At 32.5% G+C, this 22500-nt stretch overlaps 1 protein-coding gene across 23 annotated transcripts in view; it reads right to left on the bottom strand.

Annotated features, from left to right (window-relative positions):
* FOXP2 (forkhead box P2) overlaps positions 1-22500 on the bottom strand; it is a 608228-nt gene that overhangs the window by 38827 nt on the left and 546901 nt on the right. For all 23 annotated transcript variants that reach the window (XM_034963386.3, XM_063605582.1, XM_034963391.3 and 20 more), the window contains 4 exons: positions 11704-11917; positions 9558-9662; positions 2084-2171; positions 361-444 (listed from right to left, as the gene is read on the bottom strand). In XM_034963386.3, coding sequence (XP_034819277.1) covers positions 361-444; positions 2084-2171; positions 9558-9662; positions 11704-11917 — 491 coding nt within the window. The remainder of the gene's footprint in view (positions 1-360; positions 445-2083; positions 2172-9557; positions 9663-11703; positions 11918-22500) is intronic.

Below are 22500 nucleotides of genomic sequence, written 5' to 3'. Positions count from 1 at the left end.
TTTCTATTTGTGATTTGTACGTTACTACTTTTCAGGTTGCTCAAAGAGGGTTTCCTTTTAATATCTGTAAACCTATCACAGAAAGAAATTCTCTCTGGCTTCAGCCCCAAGGCAGTGATTTGTGCACTGATACGTGTACTTTGTTTAGTGTCACCCATGGTGTAGATTGGATAGATTTTGTAAAAGATAGCATTACTTTAAAAGAAACATACAATTTGACAAGCGATTACATTTTACTTTCATTTTATTGCCGTATTTTTCATCACACTCATTGTTTTCTAACTGTCACTAAATTGTTCATTTTCTTAGTCTGTTACATTGGTAGAGCTATTTACTGTTTATAAAGCAATATGCACTTACAGGTTTGGGAGATGGTTTGGGCTCTGAGGGTCGCATGTGCAAGTGGGTCATCATTGCTTGAAGACGTTCGCGTTCTTTAGAAAGCTGTTAAGAAAGAGTGAGATCAGAAGCATTTTAGAAATGACTGATACAGCTATTTTATTGCAGTGATACATCTTATCATTGAGCTTGCCTCAGAATAATGATTCCTGCATGTAAAAGTCTGCGTCAGGAGGAACTTATCTGGGAGGAAATGCAACTTTAGCTATGGAGGGGGAAAAACTTTTATAGCTTTTCTTATGTTAAAAGGTCAGAGAAAACAAATAACACTTCATCTTTTTGTCAATAAGAGAATTGAGGTCACAGTTGCCTCGACAGTAACAAGTTACTGAAACCATAAATTAGAAGGCCCATGGTGTCTCTTTAAAGTCCTGTGGACACTGTTAGCAATGGACTAGTGCCAACAGCTGTGAAGGGGTGAAGGGTTCTCAAAGCGAAGTGCCTGCCAGGATTGTCTACACACTTCATGCATTCCCACTGAGGTCCAGTTAGTGCCCCCTGCAATCTGCCATCATCAATCTAATTCAATAGAGTGACAGAGACCAGGCAGTGTGAAACGCTGAACTCTGCCACGGAGTCGGCATCTACACTTGCACTGGGTCTCATTACAACTGACGGACCTTACTTTTCCATCAGTCAGACGCAGCAGAAGGAAAAAAAAAAAAAAAGAGGCGTAATTGGTCACACCGAAGACTGTATCATCAGCTGAACTCTTATGTTTTAGTCTACCTTTTATAAATGGTAAACAGGTTTATAAAAAGCTTTTTAAACTTTAACAGTGATGGTGCTTTTTGTGTTCTTGATTATTTTACAAGTCAAAACAAAATATTTTTAGTAAGCTCTCTGAAAAAAGCAATGACACGATGAATTTGAAACAAGATGTAATAAAATATGAAGAAAAATCGTATCTTTAAATGAAACAAAGTATTAGTTTCATTGAGAAAAGATCATCTTTAAGATGAAATGTTAGAGGAAGCCTTAAAGGCTTAGTAAAACATAACAAGAGTCAGACTTTGGGTGACATAATTGCTTTCTGATTAGTTCTATGGATTCTATTTACTTCTGGCCAAATTCTGTTTCAACATTAATAGAATTTTTTTTAACTTAAAACAGTAGCATTTGATACAACATGTGTATTATCATCTGTGATATAAATTATCTGCCTTTAATCTAGCTAAAGAAAAGTATAAAGATTTTTTTGCAAGTTGTTTAATTAAAATTACACTAGAAAAAGAAAAGAAAAGGTTATCTTTCAGGGTGTTAGTTATATTACAGGCATGATATTGTAAAGACTGGTCATTTGCCACAATATAAAATCTCATGGAAAAAAATCAAGGTTAGCTCATGTAAAAACTCTCTCTGTAATAAAATCCTATCTAATTGGGAGTTTGGTCTAACCTGCATTGGGAAAAACTTAGATCTGACTACTTTGGGATATTCAAATGCATATGATGTGGTCTAAAAGTTATAAAAATATAAGTGATAAGTACATTAAACTACAGCAATCCTTCCTGGGTTATCAATAATTGCCACTGTTTAAAACAATCTAAAATATCATGTATCTCCATTAGTATTGTATGGCTAAGACAGTAAAATGCAGCCTGAAAGACCCAGAATCTGCTCAGTACTCAATGTAACACACCAGAAATCTAAGAAGAGTCCATTAAGTGAGCATTTAACAAACCTGTATTTCTAACTGTTGCACCACCTGCATTTGCACTCGACACTGAGCAGTGCTTCGGTCATCCAATGCGTGTTCATTGTTAAGGTGCCTAAACAAACAGAAGACACAAAACAGAATGTAAAGTGATGTCGATCTCAGTGGCATAGGCTACACTTAAAAAGCACTACACTGAAGTCAGATGTTTCTGTGCACTGGGAAAACAGAAAGCCTTAAAACCATACAGAAAAAAGTTAAAGCTGCTTACGTGTTGTGTGAAAATTATTTATGTAATGTAAAGAGACTCTTCAAATGGCAGAAAATGTCACTGTCTCTAAGCTTACCTGTTATTACAAAAAATATTTCCCCAGACCATTTACAGAGTTATAATAGAAGTCATATTATTTATGCCATTTTTTTTAAAAGAACAGCTTACAAATCTATGAACCAAAAGCAATTCTGAAGAGAACAAAGGCAATTTTCTATTTCATTGTTAGAACAGTTTGTTGTTTCTATGATGTATTTTAGTGAGCAATGTTTTATTTCATTGGGATGTGGTATGAATTAGGTAAAGATGGCAAATTATCATCCCGTGGAAAATCAATATTTATGAAGAATGATGATTTGCTGTTAGTAATAAAGAACTTCATTAAAGATTTTGATCATTAGAATAATAAGATTGACATTTCATGTCCAGTGTTCTAACTAGGAGACATTTGTCCTAATCTTATTTTTAAAATGGTGAAAAATAAATCATTCCAAATGATCTTACTCTAACCTTGAATATGCATTAGTCTACCATTATTATTTCTATACGATGTTTAAAGAGATCTCTTTAATGAGTGGTGTGTTAATACACCAAAAGTAATTTAGTAAAGCAGCATCTCCAATGAACATGAAAACATTTAATAATATATACTCTGTAATTTGTAATATATAATGTCTTTGATGCTTCCCAAAATTAAAGAAAGTAATCTTCAAGTAATTCAATATCCTTTAGTGTATCTATTTCACCAATGGGCAAAGTAAGGCAACAATTTCAGAGATGTTCTCATCATTGCATATAAGTGAAATGGCATATTGAGAAGAAATTCACAAAATTAAATAAGAATTTATATATTTACCCAAGTGGGCTCAAGTATCATTTAGAATGATATAATAGTCTAAAAAGTTTATAATAGCCCTGGGTATACTGAATTCAACAAATATATTTTTGTATACATTCAAATTATTTACTTTTATTTCTTGAAGATCACAATGAGGCAGAAAAAATATAAGACACATACAGGTAAACATATGAAGAGTAATTAAAGTCGTGTTGCTGATAAAAACTAATTTTATTATAAACAAAAGGTTTATTTGTTTATATACCTAGGTTCAACAATCAGAAACCTTTGTTTTGCCTATACCTTGATAAATTAAACCAGTTTGTTTTAATACTTCCTTATTGATCATAACAACAAAACCTCCATGTATCTTGTCACAATGTCAGTCTTGGTTGAAGAGAAATTGTGGACTAAAATAGCAAGGTGGATAAGGTCAAGCTGAAGGAGTGTGGCTGGAGTGCAGGGGAGGCACTTCCACTATACCTGTCTGCTCTCTAAGCTCAGCTCAGGTTTGTTCTGCTGTGAACCTGTGAGGAGGATTAACATTCACTCATGCTCTCTGGGAAGGAGGTATGGAATGTGAGAGTAAGCCAGAGGTTAGTTAACAGAAAGTGTCACCAATTCCTAAATAACAAGACTACATTTAAAAATTGTTTCCCAGGGTTTTTTCCCCCAAAATTTAAATGAACAGTAAGACAATTTTCTACCAGCATAATACAGTTGTGTGTTGTATTCTTAAGGCTTCATATTGCTGTGTTTCCGTAAGATTTTTTTTTTCACCATGAATTCTTGGGGAACACAAACATATTTATTCCATATCAGAAAAAATGTTGCATATTTTCGAAAATGCTTCAGTTATACACTGAGATTAGGGTGTAAATGCGGGAAGCAAGATAAGTAGAACATACAGGTCTGCAATAAAAGGCATAGTCAGTATAACATTTTCTTGTGAAATCACTTTTTAAAATGATTTTCTACACTTGTTTACTGCTTAGTGATAATCATGATCTTATATTTAAAGAACTAAAAAAAGTACAAAATGTTTGCATTATATACTTGGGTCTTAGAGCCCTATTCAATTCATCTATGCAGCTTTTATTAGAATAGAGACTGTAGACTACAATAATAGTCAATGAGGTTTTGTCTTGATTGAATTTTTCAGTGGAACACAAAAGAACCTTGCCATTAAAATAGTCCTTTATTCTCCTGTATGAAGGCGAAAGGTTTTTAAAGTGTTGTGATGTTCAGTAATGAGCCTCTATCTAAATTATCATTGGTGACAAACTCACAAAGCACTTTTTGAGGACACATAGTTATGAAATGCCAGAGCTGCCACTTTCTTTCCTGTAATTATAGGCTAGCTTGCAGCCCTTCAATGATCATTTATAGAACAGCCTCCAGTGGATTACTGAGAACTTGAAAAACACATACATACCTCTGCCACATCTCCCTTCTCCTTTCCTCGCTATTGTTTACCAGTGATATGTAAAAGAATAGTGCCTATTCATTCCCTCTACTTAATTATGCCAATCAAAGTACAGAAATAGTGTCAGATATAAATACAATGTAATAAGACTAAATAAATAGGCTAAGTATTAACATTAAATTATGAATTTATGTATTTATGACTATTTTGTGCCCAAATTATTCTCTTTTATGTTTTTATAACTATCTCAGGTACTACATATTACTGTTCAAAAATTCTCTATGATTTATAAATCAAGAATGAGATAATACTGAAAAATGAGAGGATTGGTGGATTTTCTCAGTCAGTGCCTAATTGCTGTTTCAAAATGCATATGCAAGGGGACATTTCATTAATCATTTAATCATGTCCCTTGCAGGAAGTTGGAACTAATGTTGCAAATACCCTTTTCATATGAATGCTCCATAATACTATCTTATGCATTTGATATATTGCCTATGTCATAAATTACGGCTGCTTCAAAAGGACCAAGTGGGGTTGTTATCCCTGAAGATGCTTGTTACAAAACCTTTATTAAGTTTCTTTTTTTACTTATTGGTAGTTATATTTCACAGCTTCATACTAGCCAACAATAATACTTTTTCTGATGGCAAAGGTCTGTAAATTACCCATGCAATCACTAACACCATTTCACAGGCCTGTTCTACTTCTACTGGTCTGCTAACAAGGCGATTACACACAAATTACTGAATGCCTATGAAATATTTAAATGCATTCTACTCTACTATGCATTAATAAGAGCAAAGCAAGCTCTGGAATTCTGGTTAGCTCCAGTCCCTAATGTCCCCTAATGAGCCTCTTACCGAGACTGCAGTTCAAACAGAGAGGTGAAGAAAAAATGCAAAGGGTGCCTTCAGAAAGGCAGCACTGAACAAACATTGTGTGAGCCAATTCTAATTTATGGGTCACTTTATAGGTATATTGATTTTTGTTTTCAAAATGGAATAAATGATGTGGTCGACTGACGTTCTTTCAAAACTGCATTGAATCTGTGTGTTAGGTAGGTAGTATCAACTAGAAAAAAACATAAATAAGCAGTCAAATTCTTTCTAAAAACAATTAAGCAAGCACTTCAGGAAGACAAAAAGTAGGAAAGGATCCTTCCAATTTATTTAATGCATAATTCTCTTTAATGAAGGTTTTATAGATGATTATGAATGTATGTGGTAACTTCAATTATATACAATCCAGATTAGTGATTCAATTTTAACCTTTGGATTTTTCATATTCATTTAAAGTTGTAGCATTTTATAAGCTAAAAAGGGATCAGATTTAAATCCAAGTATGTCAAAGACTGTTTTAACAAAATGTTTCACTTGCATATCACTGGTGTTTGATTTATTTTGCATCAAGCTTTTTATGTTTAAACACTGACAGGAGTTTAAATACAAAATGTTAGCTGTCACTATTCATTTAGTTGATTATGTGAGATGCCTTAGTTTTCAGAGATGGGGGCACTGTCACCAAAAGAAACAACATTCTGACAAGTTCAAAGAATGCCTTCTTGAGGTCATAATTTTGTAGCCATGCTGCCTAGTCAAAGACAAAGAAATAGACAATACACATTAAGTAAGAGCATAATGTTTAGAGTAGTCAGCTGCAATGAAAAAGAAAACAAATTTCTATTAAATAAACTACTCTGTTTCCACTGTTTTCTATTGCTCTTCATAAAGTATCAAGCCTTAAAAATTTAGTCTGTAATAAATTTAACTCATTTACACCCATCTACTAATTAATCTTTAATACATTAATATCTTTATAGACACTAGCCATCCTGCCTTTCTTAAAGGAGAGTATTTCCACCTTTGTATCTCAGACCATGTTTTGTGTGTTGGCATCTATGCATGCAGGTTCAAGAACACTTGTCTGCTAAATGGAATGTTATATTGTAAACCTTTTGGCTTAAGCTCTAAAAGTCAATCCATCTATATTCAAGCTGACTTAGTTCCAATGGAATGATAATTAATTTTGCAGACAAACTACTCTAAAGTTTTGTCAGATGTTATTACTCTTTGACATTTATAAGACAGTAATGAAGAACTAGTATTAAATGCTTTTAGTGATCTAGTGAGATACTCAATTAGTGGTCAGGAAAAATGGTTAGCTTCTGTCAACACCTACTTTACAGTAAAACTCAAAAATTTTCCTCAACACTTTTTTATCCTGATCTCCCTTCATCATTTTGTATTTTCTGCTTTCATCTTGCTGTTACAAATAACTACTTCTAACTTAGTCTGAATTTTTTTTATCCAATGGAAAAGAGTGCCTCAATTAAAAAGTATATAAGAATTAAAGAATATATAAGAATAAGAATACATAACACATAAATATATATGATACATAAATATATATAATATACAGGTACATATATATGTGTTATACATAAGCAACTGTCCTATAATGGCTTTTCATTTGGTGCAAGATAAAAATAGAGGGATTCCACCAGTTTGTTTGAGATGTAATGTGAAAAAAATAATTTGGGACTCTATATATTTTCTATTATTCTTTTTAATTTAACATATGTCAGCTAAACAGTAAAAATGAATGGTTTCCTTTTATTTCAAACCAAAAGATAAGTTATCTGATATCAAATTAAAGTCGAAGCTGTAAAATTTATTTCTAGCGTATACTAGAACTAAAAATGCACAATAATATTTTCCTAAAAAACTTTTATAATAAACACTGGATGTACAATTTAGGGAGAACTGATACACAAAAAAATGAGAACTAAAAATCTTTCACAGCTTTTTAATTTACCTATCATTTTGCTCCCCAAATCCTCAATTTTCTCCATTATTACAAAGGAAAACAAAGTCCTCTGAGAAAATCTGTCGAAGTGATTATGCTTTCCTTCTTCATTTTCACTTCCCACACAGATGCTAAATAAACTTTTTTTGAATAACCGAAGTTACTTCATTTAATGAGATATTTTCTTTCTTTTCAAATTTCTAACACATTTTCAAGAAGACAATGCCACTATGGAAAGTATATCTAATCGATATTTCACTTCAGTCAGTATACTTACATTAGCTCTATTAACAGAATTTATCACAGATCTTTGAGTTAGTGAATCTAAAGCATATCAAAACAAAAATGGACCAAAATAAAGGCTTTAAAACCTCCTGTCATTAGTTCTGTCATCCCTATAAAGTTAATGGGTTGGAAAAATGGTCAGTCTTTGGAACCAAAGTTGATATTTAATTGAAAGGAAATGCTTTTTTAATTGTAATTTCTTTGGTTTTTTAAAAAACACTGGCATGAATATGAAAGAAGACTATTTAAGGTAAAATGAGGGTTCATATTCATCTGGTTGTCAGTAATAAAAACATAAATATTTGAGCTAAATTAAATGCTTCTTTCAATTTGCTATAAACAAAATCATACTGAAGGAAAATATGTATTTTTCGCCTAAAGATTTATTTTGAATTTTGCCAGAAAGAACAATTTGGAGCAATAAAATGCATGGTGAGTGGGTTAGTCCTACGGCATAATTTGCCATTCTTAAAAAAATGTAACAATAGCCCTTTACATAATTTCAATGACAAGGAATAATACATTGATAAGGACTAATGTATTCACATGAGGAAATGGGAAATAATTTGTTAAAATAACATCCCTATGTTCTTTCTTTGCTTTAACAATTTTTTTTTTTTTTTTTTTTAGAGAAGAAAACTTCAGCAAAGCTACCTAACATTTTTTAATGGTCTCTTTGCTTATAATCAGTTTCATACCCAAGGAAATGGCAGCTCACAACTGTTTTGATAAAAGAAAAGTGTAAATTTTCATTTAAGGCCATTTACAAAGAGCCATAGTGGTATATGAAGCAAATTTTCTCTTAATTAGTTAGAAATGATAAAAGGTTAAAAAAATCTTTGTGGAAGTCTTACTGTAATTCATTTATAAAGTTATTGTGATGCCAAGTACTTGTGCCTGGTTGTTAAGGCGCTTTTGCTCTATACCCTGTAGTCAGTCTTCCATTTGTAAACACATCTTTTTGATGTTTCTGCCAACATCCTGGCAACAAAGCAGTGCAATTTCAAATGAGCTAATTAACTTAATTGTTGATGAAGCATGAAACAGTTCACTCACCCTGTTAGCTGCACCATGACAACATAAGAGTCTCAGCCTGTGAAGTTACTCATCTCCATAAGCCTATCTGTAGCTCTCTGTTTAGATCTCTTGTACACCAGAATTGTGTAAGGAAAACATTTCATGAAAGATGAAGATTTTCACTTGAAAAAGAACCCCTTATGATTTTTTAAAAAATAAAATATTCTATTAAAAATTAAGAATACACAAAGTTTTGGTTTTAAGCTAGAGAAGCCATGTAATCTGTTGTACAAACATATAGCCATGTGTGTTTCTTGATGTTTCTAAGGGCAAAAAGTAACAATGTAAATGAAATGTAGTTTTTTTAATTTTAGCCAGTATAAACTTTCATTTTTAATTTTTGTAGTTACATGTATATACTAAATACTACTATTTTAAAAAATATATAAAGCCTGTAATTAAAAAACAAACCTTCAAAATATGTTTACTGAAATATATATATATATATATATATATTAGGATGACTCACATAATATTAATTAGAAACTTAAAACTTAAGAGAATTCTATTTTATAAATAGTTCTGTTATAAATGTCTCCAGTGATTAATGACATATTATTGTAGGCTAATATTTTTCATTCATTCAAAAATCTTTACTAAATGATTTGTAAAATATCTTAATGAAAAGATGAAGCCTGATCTTACTAATCCACTTGTTGGAACCCCCAAAAATCTTGAAGTATGACTTATAATGGACTTTTACATTCCTCCTTCATCTTTTGTTTATTTACAATGTGCCTAAAATGCCCATATAATCCAGCCCCCGCCCCCCACCAAAAAAAAGTAAAAAACCTACTTTAAAAACTGTCCAAAATCTTCACAAATGCTTTCACAGCCTGGCCATTTGCAAACTCCATGGCCATAGAGAGTGTGAGAGGCCCCAGTCTCCTCATGTGACGAGCTGTAGCAAAAGAACACGACGTCAGATTCATCTCAAAAAGCTATAATCGTTGCAGGCTGCTAGCGCCTGTCAGGTTACGATCAGTGACAAACAGGTCAAAACAGGTCAATTCAGCTCAGAGCAGTCAGAAAAATTTAATCGTTCTATTGAATAGTTCAACTGCCAAGGCTAGATGATGTTCCAATTAGAGGAGAAATAGAGCCAAAGATGACTGTTAATAAAGGATGAAAAACTAAGAGGACTGTATAATATCATATGCTAATCCTGCCTTATGACCTTAATGTAACATTTTATCTCTAAATAAAAAATGTATATTCATATGTGGTCAAGTGAAAAAAACCTTTATTTTCAAGAGAATAATAGGACAGCCATCATAAGATTTTGAAATGCTCTTTTTAAAGAAGATATGGACCTCTAGGATCATTTAATTTGTTTAATATTTATGTATAAACCACATATATTTCTACTAGTTACACCTGATTTAGAAAATCTACTTTGGAACAGTATTCGTTAGCTTTATCTTTATATAATTATTGAAGACTTTTGATAAGTGAATATTAGAGAGATCCCAGAGAAATCAACCAAGTTTTGGAATACACAATCATCAAATTAATCTCAATTAAAACAACAGCATGAAAGCATTCAGGAGCATACCACTTTATACTAATAAAACCAAACAAGAAAAAGTTTCCATGATACTCAAATGAAGGCCAGAAACATCACTGAATTATAGAATTTTATTTTAAACTGTACTATAATTAAATATCTGTTTCTTTGGAAAACATTTGTTTATGACAAAGAATTTGTTATGGCAAGGCAGATATTCATATTGCATAACAGAACACTATCAGTCCACTACACTTACATATGAAGTTTGGAGCTATATATAAGCCTAAGCCATTATGTTAAGAATTCTACACTTACATTTCATCTTTCAAAAACAGATTTTTCACACTGAACAATATTTTAGTTTATGAACTATATGCAAATTACTTTAAAGGACTTGATTAGAGAGCAAGATGCCTAAATAAATGGAGCTAAAGGACAAATGTACATGAATGCTCCTTTTACAAATGCAATTTTTATACAACTAAAAACAGTAGTTAAAAATTATCAAAAAAATTATCTAACATAACACATTTAATATTAATAACTGAAATAAAAAATTTTTCTTTGAAATTTTAGTTGAATTTAATCATAAAATTACCAACATGTTTATCTTTATATATTTACTTATTTCATCATGCAACAATTAAAAAGGCAAACCAGATTTTCCATCATCTAGCTTATTATGCTTGTGTTTATATATTTATCTGTTCTCTGATTTCTAATTCATATGTTTGAAACATATAAAAGAGATATCCATGCATCTTTAATTATTTGAAATTAAAGAACTGATTTTTAGCTTAAAAAATGTTCTCAGCAATCAGGTTAATCATATTAGTCATAAAAATATATTGATACAATCATTCCACATGCACTCATGAAAAAATAAATTTCTTCAGGCAAACTCCCAAACTACATCCATCAAACTTTTGGTATTTGAACTGCTTTTCTGTAATATAAAGAATATAGGCCGGGCACGGTGGCTCACGCCTGTAATCCCAGCACTTTGGGAGGCCGAAGCAGGAAGATCATGAGGTCAGGAGATACAGACCATCCTGGCTAACATGGTGAAACCCCGTCTCTACTAAAAAAAATACAAAAAAATTAGCCAGGCGTGGTGGCGGGCACCTGTAGTCCCAGCTACTCGGGTGGCTGGGGCAGGAGAATGGCAGGAACCCGGGAGGCGGAGCTTGCAGTGAGCCGAGATTGTGCCACTGCACTCCAGCATGGGTGACAGAGCAAGACTCTGTCTCAAAAAAAAAAAATATATATATATATATATATATAAAATAAGATAAATAATCTAAAGATTTCTAATCTGTTGTTCTATACATTTTGTCCTTGTTCCAAGTACAAATTATTCTTTTTCATTGTCTCAATGGTGAAAATAAAATCTGAAAATAGATAAATATAGAATAAAGCTCATGAGATTTACCTGTCTCGTCTTGCATTTAGAACTGAAGACTGTCCATTCACGATGGAATGATGAGTTATTGGTGGTGACGCTTTGGAAGTGGTGGAGGAGGTAGTCGAGGAGGAATTGTTAGTAGTGAGGTCTAGCCCTCCATGTTTAATGCCATTGTCTTCCATACTGTGAACTCCAGTCACTTCTTTCCATAACTGCTGAATCTCAGCAGGACTTAAGCCAGCTATAAAATGAAAGAAAGCTTCACTAACATAACAAGGTAAAGGTAGAGTTTACATAATGAGCTCTGTGTTATTAATAGATTAATACCAACAACGACAGTGATGTTACCTGCATAAATTAATATACAACAAAAAATCACTTTTACACTATCAGCACCAAAGCTTTTGTCTTGAAAAACAATCATTTATTTTCTAAAGAGTACCAATTTGGGAATAGTATGGGGAATAATGCCATATGAAATTACTGAGAATAACATCAAGCATTAAAAAAAAATCCCTGCATGTTCCATTTAAAAATTGAACTAGGGCCAGGCGTGGTGGCTCACGCCTGTAATCCCAGCACTCTGGGAGGCTGAGGTGGGTGAATCACTTGAGGCCAGGAGTTCGAGACCAGCCTGGCCAACATGGTGAAACCCTGTCTCTACTAAAAATACAAAAATGAGCTGGGTGTGGTGTCACATACCTGTAATCCCAGCTACTCAGGAGGTTGAGGCGGGAGAATCTCCTGAACCTGGGAGGCAGAGGTTGCAGTGAGCTGAGATTGTACCACTGCACTCTAGCCTGGGTGAGAGTGAGACCCTCTCTCAAACAAAAACAAAAAAATAAAAAATAAATAAAAATAAATAAATAAATACAAATAAAAATTGAACTATTCAACTTTTAAGAGTAGTTTTTACCTATTGCTAGTATTAAGGTTTGTTTTTAAATCAGTGAGGAACTGAAAGAGAAACAGATTTCAAAATAATATCAAAATAAATAAATAAATAAAAGGGAAAACAAAAATGCCAGGGAAAAACAGTGAACACTCAACTCAAAAAAATAGGAGATTTGACAATTATCTGTTCATTTTTATATTTCTCAGAGGGATGAACTAAATAGCTAAATTTAATTTTGGTGTCTTAAACAAACCAATATGCTTACTTAACTGGATCAGTTAAGAAAATAATATCTAAACTTCTCCTTCATTTATGACTGATAGAGTAAATCAACTACTCATTTTAAACAATTCCCTGATTCAGGTTATGCAAATTTATTTGAATTATACAACAATAAAAATAGAAAAGCTAGATATAATCATTTAGTTTTTAACTATGAATTTGAAATAAAGTATTGAGAGACTATTGCTTACAGTATTTGACTTACAAAATAGTACTGTGTCTTTGTATATTTTTTATAGACCTTGTGCTTTTTAATCCTCAGTACAAACTAATAGAGTTGGTATGATTAAGCAATTCATGGAAAAGGAAACAAACTAAGAGAGAAGTTAAAAAATATGTCCAAGATCACACAGCTTCTACGTGGTAAAGTTGTGATTTAAATCCAGGCAGTCTGGCTTGAGTATATTTGCTCTTAAAATACTATATTAAGAAAATATTAAAACTACTGAATAAATAAGTACAGGAAAAAATGAAGAGAGTATTTACTATATTCTGGCATTTTTACTAAGAGCTTTACATTTATAATCTTAGTTAACCTCACCTGAGGTTAGAAATCATTATATTTTACAAGAAGGCTCAGAAACATTAAATATGTTCCCCCAAATCACCCAATTTATGATCAGTGGGCAGAATTCAAACTCAATGCTCTGTATCTCCAAAATCTATGTTCTTAATTACGATGTGCATCTATAACATCTAATATAAAGATGAAAGTGCAACTCAAACTACCTCTCCCAACCGAACATACATCTACATTAGATACTATAGTGATGTAAGAGATGTGTGGGGTGAAGCAGGTTGGAATAGCCACGGGAGATGGGGCAAGATAACAGAATATGATGGTGAGAAGAATGAACTCTCTCACCCCAATCCCTGCAAATGGAAAAATCCCTGATCTAGATATCACTATATCTAAGTATTGGCCAGTAGCCAATAGGAACAGAAGAATTCCCACTGTTCCAAACATAACTTCTGGTTATATTATTCATCACAGCATTAACCTTAAATAGCTATGCCTATCACAATTTCCTACAGGTAGTTTTACTGAAGGCTATCATTTCAGTGATTCTGGCTCCTTGAGATTTAAGACAAGGACTGAGCCTAAAGAAAAAACAGGATAATTCGGGTTTCCAAAGTTACTACAACCCATTTTTTTTCCATAAAAAAAGAAAGTGGCTTTATAAAGAAAGGTTTCTCTGTTACATAGGAAACAACATTTTATATAAAGATCTATAATTATTGCTTTAACCTAGAATTCTGAAACTCTTCTGACCGTAAATTTTGATTATCTGTTGGTGTATGTTAGGTGTCCCAACAGGAAAACTTCATTAGCAAATCCTTTTTCATGATAGCACCAACATGTCTTTTGCATTAGAACTTTCACCATCTTACCAGCTGCCTCTCTGCTCTATTGTCAACTCTTGCCTGGATCACAGCTATAGCCTTCCAACTGTCTTCCTGCTATTACCTTGCCTGAATATATGAATTTACTCTTCATGGAGTATCCAAGTATTCTCTCTATAAATGTAAATTAGGTCATGTCGCTTCCCAGGCAAGGCCTCCAAAGGCTTTCGAGAATACTTAGAAGAAAACAACATGACAAAACAACAACAACAACAAAAACAAAAACAACCTTTACTATAGCCTATGGGGCACTGCACTTATTATCTGGCTCTTGCCTGTCTTTCTGATCTCATCTACCGCTCTCTCTTCACTTTTCATTCTGTTATACCAGCCTTCTGTTGATTCTCAAATGTATCAAACACTTGCTCCCTTTCCAACCTTTGCTCTGGCTGTTCCCACAACCTGTTCTTGGCTTCCTCCCTCCCTTTACTTAGATGGTTCAAAGTTCACCTCCTCTAAGTTTCCAACCATACTATCAACCCCTGCCCCTCCCCACCCTCCCTTCTAGCATTCCTTAACTCCTCATCCTATTTTTTTTTTAAAATCATGTAACAGTTTCTGAAACCATTTAACCTATCTATCTATCTAGTCTACCTCTTGTTATCACCAGTCTCCCTCTAATACAACTGAAGTTTTATAAGAGTAGGAATTTCTTGTTTTACTGGTGTATCTCCACTGCCTTGAACAGTGCGTGGCATGTGCTCAATAAATATTTGTAGATTCCATTGATTATAATAGAGTCATACATTTCTTGAAGACATGTTGGTGCCCACATGGAAGTTTTGTGACTCTTAAAGGGCATACTCTATATGAATATTGCTACAATACAAGACCAGTGTCTAAAGAATTATATATGGCACTAGTTGCTTCTAACATAGATTGAGTGGCTAACAACATTTTATATCTCAGTTTAAGACTCTTAGATGGTTTTAGAGATTATACCAACTAACAATGTTACTGGTAACTCAGTTTTTGGATTTTATTAATAATTTAGTTATGTAAGTATCCACTTGCCTTCTAAAAGTAGATTTCTATGATACTATTCATTTGTACTGAAAATTAGTGATATCACCGTGCTATTGCAATAAGGTAACAAATGTTAGGCAGTTAGTAGGCCCTCAATAAATATTAGATGAATAAATGGCCTGTTCAAGTAATCCAAATAATGTTTCTTAATTAAAAACAGGAAGACACAGTGTTAAATTATATAATAGATAAGAGGCAGAGAATAAAAGAAGTCAAAAAATTCCTTTTAGCAGCAGTGGATCCTCAAATGTCTGCATATTAGAATCACCTGGGCATATTTTAAAATCTCTAAAGGCCTTACCACAACCCACACCAATAAAACCACAATTTTAGAGGGGAAACACAGGCATTAGTAGTTTTTGAAGCTCCAAAGGTGATTCCAATGCACAGATAATTTTGGGGGGAAATTTTTAAAAAGAAAACTATTACCTTGCTCTTGGGACAAAGCTTTCAACCTCAAAATTGCTCAGCTCTTTTATATGCTTACAAAACTACTTATGAAATGTGAAACAACTAGCCAATCGATTTTGTACAATTTTGAAAGTTTTATGAGCTTTGAAGGCTTGATGGTTTGCAATGATTAATCTAGGTTATTCTTGAGGCAGTAATATAACAAGTTCAGTATTTCCAAAACAGTATTTTATGGAACAGTAGTCTTATAAATGCTGTTAATCTAAGAGATCTGTGGTCTCTGTCTTGGAGACTTATTCATGTAAAATAGTTCTGAGATGTGTAGTAACAAGGAAAACCTGAATCTCATTTTGAAGTCAGCGTTTTCCAATTATATTCGAGGAAGAAAAACCCAAGAAACTCTTTATAATTACACTAGTTTGCGTAAGTTTTAAATACCAGGTGTAAACTTAGGAGTCACCAACTGATCCCATCCCATACCCCTCCCAGTCTTTCTGTTTGAAAATCCCATGTAACCTTATCCGTTTTCTTAAACTTTCCATGTTCAAAACTAAGCTCCTGTTTATACAGCCCCCTCCCTCAACCCCAACTCAGTCTTCTTTAGAGTTTTCTTTGTCTCTGTTTTATTTAACTGATACTTACATAGTGCTTTTGATATGGCAGACATTCTTCTAAGTGCTTCACATATGATATCTAATCTAATACCCCAAACCATTATTATCATTATTATTGCTCTTATTATCCCTATGTTAGAGATGGGGACACTAAGGCAAAGAAAAGGCCTTGCTCTAGAGCTACTCTGTCGCAGAGCTTCCTCTCATTTTCAGGTCATTACTCATTAACCCTTTTCTCAGGACTCCTTCTGAGGGTCACCCCATTTTCCTATTGTTACTTAGGTTTTTCCTATTCTTGCCTTTATTTCTCTCCTTAGCGCTCACCACTATATATTTTACTTATTTATCGTCTGCCTTCTACACTAAAATGTATGTTTTATGATGGCAGGGATTTCTGTCTGTTTTCTTCACTGCTATATCCCCAGTGTCTATAAGAGTGCCTGCAGTCACTGAAAGCTCAAAGAATATTACTTGAAAGAGTTTTAAAATTTGGCCAGAACACTCGTGTACTGGCAAACATACTCTGGGAATCTGTGGACTAGACTATTATGATTAATAGACAACTTTTATCTTAAGTGAAGATTATTCGGTTTCTCTTATTTCAAGGATATATATACTAGTAGTGCCAAAAAGGTTTGTAATTGTGCAATTTTAAAATTCCGTGGCCACAAAAAATTGGGAATCCCTATTCTACTTTTGGTTGATAACTTGGGCTTGTGCTTATTCACTGCCAGTACCACAAATACTAAAAGGTTTTTACCACAGGAGTTGAGTAAATGGAAGGGTAATTCCTTAATCAAATTGCCTATCATACCACAGATAATACAACTTAATAATAATTCTTAAGACATGGTCTCGCTGGAGTGCAATGGCATGATCACAGATCACTATAGCCCTGACCTGGGCTGAAGTGATCTTCCCTCCTGAGCCTCCCAAGTAGCTGGGATGTGACCGACCACAGGCATACGTCATCATGCTCAGCTAATTATTTTATTTTTTTATAAAGACAGGGTCTCACTATGTTGCCCAGGCTGGTCTTGAACTCCTGGGCTGAAGTGATCCTCCAGCCTCAGCCTCCCAAATTGCTGGGATTATAGGTGTGATCCACTGTACTTGGCCTAATAATAATTCCTTAATCCCACATTCAGAGTTTGTGGAGTATCTACAAGATGACAAGCACTGTGCTAAGAATTAATTAAAATTAATTCATATCTAGATTATATGTCCTTAAGGCAGATGAAGTTTAAAAATGTCTACGCTAGTTTCAACACAGCTTTGAAAATGCTGCTAAGATGATTTTTACTTATTACTAAAATAAGTAAAAAGCAATTTTTATTAGTAAAAAATCTCCTTGGCAGCTTTTTTACACTCAAAAAAAAAAAAAAGATTTTTTCAATGTCATTTCTTTTTCTGTGTCCAGTAATTGATTTTTAAATGTTAAACAAATAATTGTATATATTATGATGCAAAGTATGTATACTGTTAATTTTTAACTAACTTATTTAGTGATATGCTACTTATTTTCTAAGGTTACTTATAATTTAAAGTAATAAAAGTGAGTTTTGGTAGAAACATTTGTATTATATATATTCTGTTAAGCCAAATTGATATTTAATATTTGAATTTGAATCACTGAGATATTACTATGTACTTTTCAGTTTTCATCTTAAATTTTGTATTTTAAGATGTGAAACTTAAAAACTGGTATACATACATGGCCAGAATAATTGAATCACAGAAAAGGGTATATATTACAAAAGTAAACTTCCCTACCAGCCTTGACCTCTGGATACCCATATTTCTTCTTCAGAAGAGAGTTCCAGTTTCTGGAGTATCCTTCAGAGATCTGGGTGTTCATTTATAATTTGATTAACTCAACATATTATTGATTTATATTTGACTAGAGGTCTACTATCACCTACAGATACAATGCCTATCTTTAAAATGCTTGTCTAATGAGAGGTGAATTAAATACATGCTTTGTCCAAATGCCAAATTTAGCAGAAGTAGGCATTCAGCTGAAACTGAGATCAAAGATAAATTATCTTCTCCAAAGAAGGAACTTCTGGGATATGTGAATACATCTGATATTAACAAAAATTAGTACTATCATTTTTTATAGGTTGCATTTTAAAAGCTTGATGGATATTCTATTACAAAACCAATGATGTTTCCTTTTTCTCATCATATTTTAATATGGCAAAGTTGACACACTGCTTTCGAGTCTTCCTCTCAAGATGTAAAGAATTGCCAAATAAAACTTTAAAAAAAGACTTAAGAGATAAATGGAATTAAATTCATTTTAATGTTATACATTCTAGTTCACAAAATAATTCTACAAGAATTATAGAGTTATGATACAGTTTAATCTCAATCTTTTTACATTTTTTCAAAAACTAACTCAAGATACTCAATATTTTTCTATGTATGTAAGTATTTACTAGTTTTTTAAACATAAAATTAACAGCATTCACAGGTAGCTTGGCAGAGTTTTATACCTGCAATAATAAATGTACATTAAAACTTCAATTCAGTGATGAAATTTTAGCACATAAAGCACCAAATAAGATTTTTTCCCCAAGTTACAAATGGAAAACTTTGATATTTGAAAGGGAATACTGACATGGTAATATTTTTGCATGACATGGATTGTTCATATTGGTAGTGTTGTTGCTACAATTACATACAATAGTAATCTATGCAATCACAGGATCATTGATTAAGCAGTAAATCCAGGATGCCAGAAGTAGGCATTTGGCTACTTAGACTTCCATAAGCATAGAATGAAGCCAAAGCAAATAGCTAATTTTGGTTGAATATTGCGCCCAAAGACTATCTTCGGCACAATTCTAACTTAGCCTAAAAACATTATATTTTATTTCAAAATATTTCATTTTTAATTATTATTCAACCACTCTTATTCTGAGAATCTCTAGTTCTATAATGTGTTAATTCAGAAGAATCCTGGCTAGAATCTAGCATTCTCTGTTTGGTCTCTCAAATTGGAAAGGAAAATCTTGTCTTCTAAATAACTTTTATAAATTAAAAAATATGTAAAAACTTGGAGTGACAGAAAATCATCACCACATGTATTCCTATCCATATAGTCATAGTAAATGTGTGAATATATTGTGGATTAGAGTACACAAACGTTTATCGGATGTCACAAACATATCAATGTTTAAAGTTAACTTCATCTTTCCTAACCAATAGACAATGATCCTGGTTCATTAAAATGTTTCACTAAATTTCATTACTAGATAATATATAAACTATGTTATTAATATATTACATAGATTTATAATCAGTATATTATTCAAGATGGAACTATAAATCCACCCTTTCTATTTGACATATGTATGTATATACCTATATACCTATACTTATGTATATATCTATCATCTGTCTGTATACAAACCAAACATATACTTAGGAGATGGAAGTTTACTTGCCTAACTAAAATCCAATATTATAGTAATATTAATGATGACCTTAAATGATTAATATTTAAAATAATTTACACTAAGATGATAAATATAAAACTTTAGAGAGGAATGTAGATAAATCTGCTATTCTACCAAAATTCTTATAATTTTATTATTTCTCATTGTTATATACATATATTTTAATATAATTTAAGAAGCTGTAACTCTAAAAGTAGCATGAAGAAGTTGTGTTAAATTATAGGGACAAATAAAATATGACATAGTTTTAGGTCGAGCACAGTGGCTAATGCCTGTAATCCTAGCACTTTGGGAGGCCGAGGCAGGCGGATCACTTGAGGTCAGGGGTTCGAGATCAGCCTGGTCAACATGGTGAAACCCTGTCTCTACTAATAATATGGAAATTAGCCAGGCGTGGTGGTGGGCACCTGTAATTGCAGCTACTCAGAAAGCTGAGGGAGGAGAATTGCTTGAACCCGGGAGGCGGAGGTTGCAGTGAACTAAGTTAGCGCCACTGCACTCTAGTGTGGGTGACAGAGTGAGACTCCTCAAAAAAAAAAAAAAAAAGATACAGTTTTAAAGACACAATGAGAACATCATCCATCATTGCACATTAATCCTACTTGGTTTCTATATGGCTATTTTTCAAGGCTAATCAACCAATCAAAAACCTGGTAAAAAGTGAACTGGAAACTGATAATAAAAATATTCAAAATACTTTTACCTTAACCTCTAACTAAGGAAGAAATGATTCAGGGCTTACACTGTACAACAAATATTTCTTTACTTTTTCCCACTTTAGTTTTGGGATTCCAGCATAGTACTGTAACGCTAGGTTCCTTTACTGTAGCTGGTGTATTCAACACACAATGAGCCTCCACAGTGATATTTTTCACACTTAATCATCTAAATCGTAAAAAACAAGACAATGATGCCGGTTTGTGTGGCTTACATGGCAACAACACAAACTTTGATTGGTGAACCAACTACATTTGTGGCTCTACAATTATTCAGATGGATTTTTTTAACCTATATTAATGAAAACATAGTTGAGTGATTTCATCTTTTTTCCTTTTTAAAATATAAATTTTCTGCTCAAAGACAGATGTGTTCAGATTTACTTTCCTTTCCCTAAATGTTTGCCATTTTCTCATTTTATCTCTCATATATCTTATCAAGGATAAAAACAGAAGAAAAGAGAGAAACAAGGATTCTATGAAAATAAATTTTAATTTGAATTCAGGTAATTTCTATTTGAAAACTATTAGAATGATTATATCATTGTAAATTTCACTGTTCAGAGAGATGTTTTTTGCTTGTTTTGAAAGAATGTGGTTTCACAATATGTTTTAAACAAGTTACACTGTGTTTCTATTAGCACATATTTTAAAATTTCTTAAAATGTTTACTTTAATTAATAAAATAAGATTGTGGTAGATCATGCTTTTCTGTTGAGGAAATTCTCATATAATTGTATCCTAAATACAGATTTCATTTGAACTTGACTGAAAACAAAAACAATATTTTTTCTGTTTTAGTATAGTTTCTATTGAAGAAATCCATGTTTACACTGAAATAATTTTATAAACTCTTTTCTTTTTTACTTTTTCATGTCTTTAAATTGTATTTATTTTTCTAAAGAAGAATAATTGTGAATAGAACATTCATTGATATAATGACGCTATGATTTATTCCAATTTTCTTTAGAATAACTCAGAAAAACAGGCTTATTGCCTTGTTTTTCTTTTGCTATTTAAACTTTATCTTTTTTGATTTCCTAGGAGTGCTTCAATCAGGTGAATTAGAAGATTTGAAGTCAAGTGAGAGAGGAAAACCAGGGGAAAAAAAGCCAAAGAGACATTAATTTGATAAACAAAAAGAGAGAACATTACCACGATACTCCTGATTTTCTTTAGTATGTCCTTTAGAATCAGCAAAATGTGCAGCCAATGCTACTACAATATGAACTCCTCTGTGACAAATATAATTAATTTGAATTAATGTACATTTGGATTAATGTTTGTCCCAACAAAATCCAAATGCAAGTTAGAATATCCTTTTATGAAGTGTAATGATATATAACTTACCTGAATTGAGAATTTTAGCACACAGTCATTTGTTTACCATTATTTGTCTTTTTTAATTTAAAACTTTCCATTTCCCAAAAGTGAAGGGTTATGAATATGACACACAATTGTATTATCAGAGTACCTCCAAATTTTTCTTACAGAAAAATAAGAATAGAGTTGACAGATTTTTTAAAACTATAGTTTACAATACATGCATAGGCAATGTTATTTGAGAGAAAAAAGAATGGATATGTCCTGTGACATAGGATGGGGTTCTACAAAGCTTAACTTGGAATGTGCTCTATAGAAATTCATAAAGCCTCTCTTTTACATGTGGTGATTTCAGTGTGAAGATTAGGAACTTTTATCTTTCTTTTATAAGTTGTCCACCAAACTCCTATCAGCTCACTTAGTTAAATGGACTGCTGTCAGCCTTCCCGGTAATCCAATTCCCTGCAGATCCTCCTGTATATTCAATAGTGCTTGAATTGTGTTGCCCTTATAAATCATTTTGTGCCCATAAGACTAATAAATACACATTTAATATCTAACAAAAACTTGAAAGTTTTACTTCACACTTGAAAGCAGTATATGGTCAAATTTCTGAGCCTCTAGAAAATAGGTCATGCCACCATGTTAACAATCACGTTTTAATAATAAATTTGAAAGTCATAAAAACA

The sequence above is a fragment of the Pan paniscus genome, chromosome 6, assembly GCF_029289425.2.
Source record: "Pan paniscus chromosome 6, NHGRI_mPanPan1-v2.0_pri, whole genome shotgun sequence".
Classification (NCBI taxonomy): Eukaryota; Metazoa; Chordata; class Mammalia; order Primates; family Hominidae; genus Pan; species Pan paniscus.
The sequence above is the reverse complement of the archived record's forward strand: the minus strand, read 5'-3'. Positions and strand labels throughout refer to the sequence as shown.